A 10,604-nucleotide genomic window follows, 5' to 3' on the forward strand; every position below is an offset into this window, starting at 1 on the left:
GAACCTGGGGACTCAGTGCCATATTTCTGTGGTTATCAAAGTTGGCTTGAAAAGTAAAAAATTCAAGCCATCTTTTATAAAGTTTTGCAGATGGACAAAGAAGCCTCGGACTTTGTCCGTCGTCATAGCTTTATAAAAGTTGGATTGAATTGTGTACTTTTAAAGCCATCTTTTATAAACATAGACGTTCAAAAAAGATGGCTTGAAAGGCATGCAAACCATAAGGTACGCACACAAATATATAAATCATATATATGTGTGTGCGTACCGACTATGGTTTGTGTACTTTTCAAGCCATCTTCAAGTACACAAACCACAGTAAGGCACACAAACAAATATGCAAATGTAAGCATTTATATATTTATGTGCGCACCTTACTACGGTTTGTGTACTTTTCAAGCCATTAAAAGATGACTTGCATAGTACAAAAACCATAGTAAGGTATGCATACAAATATATAAATGCTTACATGCATTCATCTATTTGTTTGTGTACCTTAATATGGTTTGTGTACTTTTCAGGCCACACCCATCCTGCAAGCCACGCCCCCAAATGAGGGCACCCTTCCCTCGATTGGTTACCCCACTTAAAGCCCTGTCAGCCCCATTGAACAAAAAACACCCTCTTGCACATCTTGCGAATCACCGGAATACCCCCTCCCAGGGCTGGCCAAATCCCTTTGCGCCTCTATGACAACCAAGTCCGCGGTAGTTTTAAGGAGTGCTGTGAACCTAATACGCTTCTTTCCGGAGGAATACGGCGTTCATCAGTCCTCGGCCACGAAGCTGTCACGAGATCCAGCCTTCTCCGCTCTGCCGCAAGGCGGCGCCTTCCTCCCTCCCGGCTCGTGCCATGCATACCTCGCAAAGACGGCACGCTGTGGCAACGCGCAAGCCGAGGCACGTGACTACTCAGACACGCCCTCCCGTAGCCGAAGCTAACGATCGTTGAGCGTCGGGGCGGGGCCAGATAACCCGTTGGCCCCGCCCATCTGACGTCCCTGCGCGGGCCAGCGTTTGACTGGTCTGGCGGCGGCAGATCGTCTCAGAACCATGCTGAGCTCTCGGAGGAGGAGGAGGTCGACGGGAGCCGCTCCGAGCACCTCCGCCGCCTCCTCAGGAGCACTCCCCGCAGCCAAGTCTTTGGCTATGGGTGACGGCTGGCTCAACTCACCGGACTGTGGCAACCACTCCTTGAAGACAGAGCCCCCGGACCAGACCACACTTTCCCCACAGGTGGCTGTTGGACTCTCCATCCTCATGACATTCATCGTCCTGCTTATTGTGGCAGGCAATGTCTTGGTGGTGGCTGCCATTGCCCGCTTCCCTCGCCTCCAGACCATCACCAACCTCTTTGTGGTGTCACTAGCCTGCGCAGACCTGATCATGGGCTTGCTGGTGGTCCCACCTGGGGCTACCTTGGTGGTCTATGGTGGCTGGCCCTTTGGTTCCTTCGCCTGTGAACTCTGGACATCGGTGGACGTGCTGTGTGTCACAGCCAGCATTGAGACGCTGTGTGTCATTGCCATTGACCGATACGTCGCAATCACATCGCCCTTCCGTTACCAGAGCCTGCTGACCAAAGCAAGGGCGAAGATTGTGGTATGCACGGTCTGGGCCATCTCCGCCTTGGTCTCCTTCCTTCCAATTATGATGCAGTGGTGGCGGGACAACGACGATGTGGTGGCCAAAAGTTGCTACGACGACCCAAGCTGCTGTGACTTTGTGACCAATAGGGCCTATGCCATTGCCTCCTCCATTATCTCTTTCTATGTCCCCTTGGTGGTCATGATCTTTGTCTACAGCAGGGTCTTCATGGAGGCACGGAAACAGATGAAGAAAATTGACAGGTGCGAAGGGAGGTTTCACAGCAACTATATCCTTGGTCACCAAGGGAGGCACAGCAAGCGGAGAGCCTCAAGGATACTGGCCATCAAGGAGCACAAGGCGTTGAAGACCCTTGGTATCATCATGGGCACCTTCACGCTCTGCTGGCTGCCCTTCTTCTTGGTCAACGTGGTGAACGTCTTCTACAGGAACCTAGTGCCCGACAAGCTGTTCCTCTTCTTCAACTGGCTGGGCTATGCCAATTCTGCCTTCAACCCCATCATCTACTGCCGGAGCCCTGATTTCCGGAAAGCCTTCAAGAGGTTGCTCTGTTGCCCCAAGAAAGCTGACCGGAGACTGCACGCCAGCGCGGTGGAATTCACCCAATATACTGGCGGCTTTGTGAACTCTATGATGCCCAACGTCCCCACCAACTGGTCGGAATGCAATGGTACCACAGACAATAGTGACCATAGTTTAGAAAGGAATGGCCAATCCCATTCAGAATCCCAAGTCTAGTGCACAGTCTGTCTACACCGGGTGGTGTGGGTGGATGGGCGCGTCGAACTGCTGAAGAACAAGGTAGAGAGATCAAGCACTATTCCAGACTGACATCAGATTTGAACACCTGTTTCAGAAGATGGATGCTGTTTGCAAGAATAATACCTCACCCGAGCATCCCACACACCTGAGGGTATCAGAGAGCACTGAATAACAAAGGGAGCATTGGGGGTGGGGAGGAAAAGCAGCGAAGAAAGATGTTCTGGTGTTTTCAGGAATGTGGCTGGAGAAGACAGTAAGAAAAGCCACCTTGATGTTATCCGAGTTGCACTAAAGCGCTTCAAAGACTTGCTGCAGAGATGCAGGCATTCAGTTCATGGACATTGTGTTGTTTTATTTTTAATGCAGTATGTGTGATGTCTTGCCAGGTGATTTTTATTTTTGATAAGCAATGCATAACAGTTTTCTCAAAAAAAGGAAAACGGAGCTACATATTTTTTATATATTTTTATATGAAACCAAAAAGTTCATGTGTTCCCAAACTTGGTTAATTCTGGCTTGCTCTGTGTTTCCTAACAGAATGACCAGGCAGGAGACCACTACCTCAAACTGTGCTTTTTTCGCACAGGGAAAATAGGTGTTTATATTAAACCGAGTATATGTTTGTATCACGATTGATATACAAATGGACAGAGCGCCTCGTACAGGAAAGTGACTCTGGAGGTGGGCCAGTCAACTTGTGCAAAAGGGCAGTTTCCCCCCTGACCTGCCCCTTTTCCATAGCACATATGGGGTGATGGGACCTCCCCCCTGCAGTCAACACACTCTAATAGCGTTGTTTTGGTGCCATCTTCCTCCCCAGTTCAAGCCTTTTCCAGGTGGAGCGAGAAAAAAGCTTACATTCTATAGTAAAATGTTGACTGCAGAAATGTTTACTACAAGAATATTGGACACAAATGGAGATTGCAAAAGCTCCCACTCCTTATGCTCTGCTTTTAAACTATGAACCCATCTCCCGCCTTTAAAACAGTAGTCCATGTGCACGCTTTGCCCCTTCCGCCCCTCGTACACTTTTCCCTATCCCTTTCAAGTGTGCCCTGCATCCCTTTTACCTGTGGGAACCCTGTACTAGCCAGGTTTTCCACTTTTCCTGTCCCACCATCTCCTGCCACTATGCTGGCAGAGGGGCCTGCATACACTCTCCCCTCTCTGTAAACCAAGGCACCCTCCCCCAACTGCAACTTGCAATTTTATTCAGTCGGCGTTATTGGAGGTCTCAATTTATTTTCCTCTATGTTTCTGAGGAGCAGATTTGTATTTTTCCTATAGCGCACCCTGTGTGGTTAGCCGACTCGGGCGCTCTTAGAACACTGGCGAAAAGGGAGAGCAGTCTCATTGTGTTTAATACACTCTGTACTGTTGGCTGCTATTAGACCTGCAAAGCAAAAACGCAAATGCCCAGTTATTTTCCAAGCCCTTTATACGGGCGTTAGTTTTGTTTCTAGGCGCTGCAGATTTTAACAGATGTGTGGGGGATAAAGTGATTTGCCCAGGATCACACAATTCTATCAAGCGATGGAGCTGGGATTAGGATTCTGGTCTGTTTTATTTAACCACAGATCTCCCCTCTTTTGCCTACATGAGCACGTCATTTTCATGTGGTTACCATTAACATTCATGTGTGTGCACCATAACATAGTGGCACCCTAGAAGCAGTCTGAACAGCCCGCTGGGAAGCCAGGCGTGTAATGACCCACGCCCGCAAAGGTCCATGTTTTCAAGGTAGCGCTTGACACTGGTGTTACGCCTGTTTCTAAGCGCCCTCGTTCGGGCGCCCTTGTGAACTTCACGAAACTGGCGACCTCTCCTTACGAAAATTGCCACAGCATCAAAAAAAAGTAACTGCACATTTATTTTATAAAGCTATAGAGCAATTGTTTTGCACAGTGTTAAATTGCAGACCTCCCCACCCCCACTGACATGTCACATGCGCACAAAATAGGAAGGGGGTTTGGGGCCAGGGAGGTGCTGAATGCTTTTTAAAAGTCATACCCGTGTGCATCGTGCCATGTTACTTTATTCCCGTTTCTGTTGGAGGCGTGTTTTTATGAAATATATTTTATCAAGGTACTGTACTTTGACGCTCTCATCTACAGCACAGGAAAGTATTTTTCATTTAGGAAAGCCTTTTATTTTTATATGTCTCGTGCCTACTCTACTCTGCTGGTTATTTAACACCTGTTTGTTCTTTCTATTTTCGTGTGTGTATTTGATAGAAACTGACCCTATTTATATCCTTGTGCAGGGCAACTAACGAATGTCAGCATTGGTCGGTCCTTGTGCAATAAACGCTGTTGCCGCACAGTCGAGCGTTTTGCATATTTGTGAATGTTTTTGTACAAGTCGTCTGAATGCTTGGGTGTATCTCTTTTTTTCTGTAGTTGCAGATTAAAGGATGTGCACATTTGAAAGAACAATCCCTGTTCTCGGCTGGTGTGGTTTATCTTAGTGGGGGCATATGCCAGCGCTGTCCCTGGCCCACTTGTGGTGTCTGCCCTGACACACCTGTCCTCTCTCTACTGCCGCTTTCACACACAATGTCCCTTTTCATCCCAGGAACCAGCTTCTTGTGTGTTGATGCTTGAGAGTTGCACGTGTTTGTGTTCCCACAAAAAGAAGCCTGTGTCTATGGCAGATTGTCCAGGGTCTTTAAACTTGTTTTACTGTCAACACACAGGGCTCCACGTCATCCAGGGCTTTTTTCACGTTGGGAATACATTTATTTCTTCTAAAGCATATTCCCAAAACATATGTTTTCACTGATCATTAAACCTTTCATGATAACCTTTCGCAGATTGTTCAGCTGCTGCCAATGTAGCTCGGTGTGTGCGTGCGCCTGCTCAAGAGCTGCGGATGCGAACTGCACGTCCCCCTTCCGAATCCTGGTGGGGCGCTGTGGTTCTTAAAATGAGTACCTTCGAGTGAGCACTCGCCGTGGCTGTTGTTCCGTCGCTTGAGTTAAAGAGTTAAAGCACTATATAAGACCACGTTATTTTAACAGTGACCACGTAATTTTCCTCAACAGTCCCTGTAGCTGGAACCTACGTAGCGGCGGGGGGGGGGGGGGGTGGTGAGGGGGATAAAGGGAGGAGGGGCAGGGGGGGCACGGGAGTCAGCGCTGGTGTGTGTGCCCAGCTATAGAAAGGGTTACACTGCTTACTGCCACCTGGCTGCTTTGGCGCCGCCACAGATTAAGGCGGACATTGTGGGTGCCTCAATGTTGGGCACTGCTGAGAAGGAGAGGGACGAGCAACTTTCACCCTTTCTGCTCTCAACCATCCGTTTTTGTTCCAGCGGACAGGGGGCGCCCGCCAAATGGGTGCAAGGCTATGCCTGCCGGCAGAGGGTCGCCATTTTCCACACAGGAGCAGACACTTCTCACACACACCCCATAAAGTGTACCTAGACACTTCCCCCATGTGTGCTGCTTCCAGCGACCACAGTGTTCTTTGATAATATTGTGCTATATCAGAGTTACAGGGGGGTGGGGGAGGGTACATGTTTTTACAACAGACAAACACTGCTAGGGGTACACTCAGTGTTGACGTCACCGCTGTCCTCATATCAGCTTTATGACCTCAAACACCTGTTGGGACACAGCAAGGTGGCACGTGCCCGCCTGGCCCCTCCGGCTTCTCCTCGAACTATGGTGGGTGGCCTGTCGCCCTGGCCCTACCTGTCCCTTCTACGCTAGGCACTGTAGTCAACGGTGACAGATCATGTGTGTCAAAGGGGCAAGCCATGTGGGTGGAGAGCCGCTGGTTGACTCCCCAGCGCAACATGAACTATGTAACCGCAGAAGTATTAGCTTAGTGGTAAAAATATGTACTACACTCAATAGTCAACATTTTAGCTTCAAGGCGCTCCAGTAATCTACAAGGCGATATACATGTAGACAAAAACAACACGGAGACCATGACAACTCTGACACGACCAGTCCAGCATGTTCAAAATGTAATGAAATTGTCACTTTGATTATAGATTTATGAGGGCGTGGAAATAGTTATGTTATGTTAAAAACATTTATAAAGCGAAAACTCTCACCCTGAGGGGCATCATGGCGCTAAGGTAAGTGATCTTATATCGACAGTAATGTTGGCCTTCTTGTGTGTGATCCTGTAAAAAAGTGGGTGGTGTGTTAGTGAAACATAAGGCAGGCTTTTAAGTGGGGCGAGTCTAGCCAGGGAGTCTTCAAACACTGCTCCAAAGACAGGGACCATGCGATTTCTCCTGCGTGCGCGCCCATAGTCTGGAAGTGAGCGCTTTAGGAGACTCAGATCATGTCCACACGAGGCTCTGTGGTTCATGTTTTGTAACGGGTGAGCAGCGTGGCACAGCAAACGAGCAGAGAGCCAGTGTGCCGTACTTGCTCATGCTTGAATCACTATCGCAGACATATTTCAGAAATACAATTCTTTGGTCACTACGCTCCCAACATGGCTTTGCTTTTATGCTAAACAGCAGGAAACCCCATTCGTGCTATTTGAAGATGTTTTATTTACAGAATGAGGGTTGTTTATTTACTGACTGGATTGTTTACATACTGAGTGAGAGGCTGATTCATTTACAAACCCCACAGAAATGAATGTATAATATGCAGACTGGAGGCAAACAATACCACCTGAGACCACACAGAGTAACCCAAGCTGTTTGCATGCTCCCGTGGTGTATTAGTTTGGTCAAGTGCGGACAATAAGCCTGTCACTATTTAGGCCATTTCCAGCATTCAGATCGCCCCCCAACCCCCATGACAGAGCCCCCCCTCTGATTTTGCATGCCACTTAAAGCACCGATAGCCGGTAAGCCGGATGCGGAAACCGGTGGTATTGAGGAGTGGAGGTCAGCGGCACTGTTCCCTGTGTGCCGGTATGGAAACTCTGTGTTCTGAGGAGTGATGGGGAGGATAGGGGGCAGGGGGGTGTAACCAGATGGGTGGATCCCATGGTTGCAATTGCAGCGATGGGTGCGGTGGGGGTGTTGATAGCAAACGGAAAGGGAAGGAGTCTGTTTAAAACACTAGAGCTTGTGGGTCACGGGGGAGTGAACAATGTGTAATAATACAGCATCAGAAAGGAAGGTTGTGTAACACGGGTCACTCATATAGCCCTGGTCTCACCATACTGAGAAACTGTCCTAACACATGGACCTTCACAGTAACAATCGAACACAAAATCAAAACACGTTATTGTATAAACAATTAACACGTAATCACCCTTGATGAAATCTTGTAACACAGTACACATTGATAGATGCACACATTAGCAAGTGTTGTGCAGAAAACATGGTGCACAAAACTGCACCAAGACCATCAATTATAGCCACCAAAGATTCTTCGGAGCATGGGTGTGGATGAGTGCCAATACCCCCTGCAGCCCCCCAAAAAAGTGAACACTGTGCAGCATTTGCAAGATGTTAGTAGTGTCGAGTTGGCAAGGGAGGGCTGAAGTGGGGGGGGGGGGCCTTGCTCGGACTTTCTTGGATGTGTGTGTAAAGTCCTTTCAGAAATTGTTCTGAGTCTTGTAGGAGAGGAGATGGGTAACAGCGAGGAGCACCCCTTAATTGTACTGCCATTCACATGAAAGGATGTATAGCAGACCACATTCTTATTCGCATTTTCATTTCTCGGTTATATAATTTATTTGATCATTTATAATATGAAAATTGGTTATTTATAATGCGCTTAATACCCAGATTTTTTTAAACGCTGACCCGTGGATCGAACCTGTGGTGCTCACCGTCGTTTTGTTTTCAAGACGAACACGTTGCCCCCAGCTATCCTCCTAACACTTATAGCACCTCTTGCTAAGGTTTTGATGTATTATTTAGGTGCGAGGAGGGAAGGGGGAAGTGTGGTTCTAGAATTAGAAGGTACATCTGCTTCTCTAATTAGAAGCTACAGCAGCTTGGTCTGCAATGTAGTGTTTTTGGAGGGCTTAGCTCCTTGCCGCTTATGGGGTGTGGCACAAGGATAATATCATGTATTGTTGTGTTGACCTTGGTTCATTGCTGAAAAGCAGAGGCATTGCTGGGGGGAGGGTGAGGAGGCTATAGCCCTGGGTCTTTTGGTTGTAGTCCAGGATAGAAGCTCAGGGGTTACAACCAAAAAGGCGAGCTAGCCCCCAGTCCCGACAGTCCCAAAATGAGCATAGCCCCGGATTGTTTCCAGACCTAGCAACACTCCTGCTGAGAAGTCTTATTATGATGCTTTCTAAAGTTACTGTTATGGGATGTCCCTGGGACTTATGCTGCATGCCAGTGCCATTTGGAGGGTCTCCGGGCGGACATGGAAGGGTAGGAAAGTAAGGGGTCAGGGAATTTCATGTATGATGCCCATTCTTGGTACACAAAGGACAATTGGACGAGGCCTGGCGCGTGTAACAGAAACTTTGCAATGATGCAAGCGCAACCTATGACTTTGGGCAAACATTGCCCACTTGGAAAAGATGCGTTGAAAGAATGTTTTTTGCACTAGGTCAATTTCTGCCCTGGTGCTAAATATTGCAGTTGCAAGTGCAAGGCTCCTGTAATAAGTGCTCTGCTATTCCACACTCATTTTTGCCCCATTGGTCAGAGTCAGTGAGGCAGAAATGAGGCCGTCCGGTCCTGTGATGTGTTTGCTATGTGACATAAAAAGAAACAGATTTTGTCGCAACAGTATGTCGCAACAGTAAGAACACGGAAACACGTTTATGTGCCCCGTTTTCTTGCCTAGCCTCTTGTACCAGGGCAGGGGTTGGCAACCTGTGGCTCCCCGTGTGTTTCGAATAGTGACTCCCATGATCCTTCGCTTCTAACTATGCTGGCTGGGGATGATGGTAACTGTAGTCCAAAACATCTGGAGAGCCAAAGTTTGCAGGCACCTGTATGAGGATCCCGGCTAAAATCTGATGCAAGCCCGTCTTGCTTTATTCCATATCACACTGGCAGAAACAATCAGCAAAACTATTTTATTTGACTCCACTGAAAACATCTTCTGGTAATAAGTGTGAGCCTTTCTAAATTGGACAAGCTTCAAATCTGCTACAGCGTACACATGCTCTGTTTTTAGCACTGGTGCGAATGGTGGATAATCTGGACCCGGGTCATGGTCTGGACGCCACGATGCCCTTTGGGCTGCCTGTGCGCTAAACAAATGCGAATAAATAAATAAATAAAATGATAACTTGGCGTCTTAAGGGGAGACCGTCCGACATTAGCACCCAACACGGGCAGGTTTGCAGGAGGGCCTCCTGCAGGTATTAATGCACTTGCTATGTTAAATGTTAAATGGTGAATGTTAAAGGTATTTGTACCGCACACCGTCACCAACGGAATTGGTCCCCAGGCGCTCTGGTGGATCTGTAAATGATATGGTGGGGTGGGGTGGGTTAGTAAGGTGAAGAGGGAGTAGGATAGTGAGAGGAGTGGTGTTCTGTTGGCAGCTTCAACTCGGTATACACCAGATGCTTTGATACAGGTATTGGATCGGTGACAGGTAGCGTGTGCTGTTGGTCCGGCTTATGTGTTGTTGCAGTGTTGTGAAGTGCGTGCGGCTTGTGCGAGAGATGGTTGTGTGAGTTTTTTGAGTGAGATAAGTATGCAGAGTTGTATATTGGTTAGCGGGTTACCTGACCTTTGGCATGCTAGCATTTGCAGTTCTGTCCCAGTGTGGCACCAGTTGACCCCCACAACTCTATCTGGATGCGGCGCGGGCCAATGTTTAGAATTCTGTCTGGGTGTGGGCAAGCCAACATTCACAGTCCCATCCAGATGCGGCGCAAGCTAGCGTCTAGAAATCTGTCCAGGTGTGGGCATGCTATCATTCGCAACTCCATCTGGATGCTGCGCAGGCTGGTGTTCACAATTCCAAGTGTGGCACACGCCAACATTCCAGTTTCATCTAGGCGCGGGCTCGCTATCCTTCAATCAATCCCATCTAAATGCGACACAGGCCAATGTCCACAATTCTAGGTGTGGCCTGTGCTAGTCTTCAGGTTTCGCATATGTGCCATCAATATATCCTCATAAAGAAAAGGAAATAGACAGCGCTTTAAGAGGGATGAGGAAAGAGACGGATTCTGTTCAGCTGGAAGCAACATAGTGCCCCCTCAGTACAAGGCTGGTTAAGTGGATTCCATGTAATTTCATCGTGTGGTGTTTTATTTTTTATTTTTTGGGGGATCCCCCCACGCCCATCCCCTTAATGTTCTTAGCTATTCTCGAACACCCACACCCCAT

At 48.1% G+C, this 10,604-nt stretch overlaps 1 protein-coding gene across 1 annotated transcript; it reads left to right on the forward strand.

Annotated features, from left to right (window-relative positions):
- The first annotated feature begins 1,046 nt into the window (after window positions 1-1,046).
- Window positions 1,047-4,804, forward strand: ADRB1 (adrenoceptor beta 1). The gene has a single exon (XM_069611866.1). It carries the CDS (start codon window positions 1,053-1,055, stop codon window positions 2,343-2,345), a length of 1,293 nt encoding a protein of 430 aa, XP_069467967.1. The 5' UTR covers window positions 1,047-1,052; the 3' UTR covers window positions 2,346-4,804.
- Window positions 4,805-10,604: the final 5,800 nt, after the last annotated feature.

The sequence above is a fragment of the Ambystoma mexicanum genome, chromosome 8 (genome assembly GCF_040938575.1).
Source record: "Ambystoma mexicanum isolate Mex_15411 chromosome 8, UKY_AmexF1_1, whole genome shotgun sequence".
NCBI lineage: Eukaryota > Metazoa > Chordata > Amphibia > Caudata > Ambystomatidae > Ambystoma > Ambystoma mexicanum.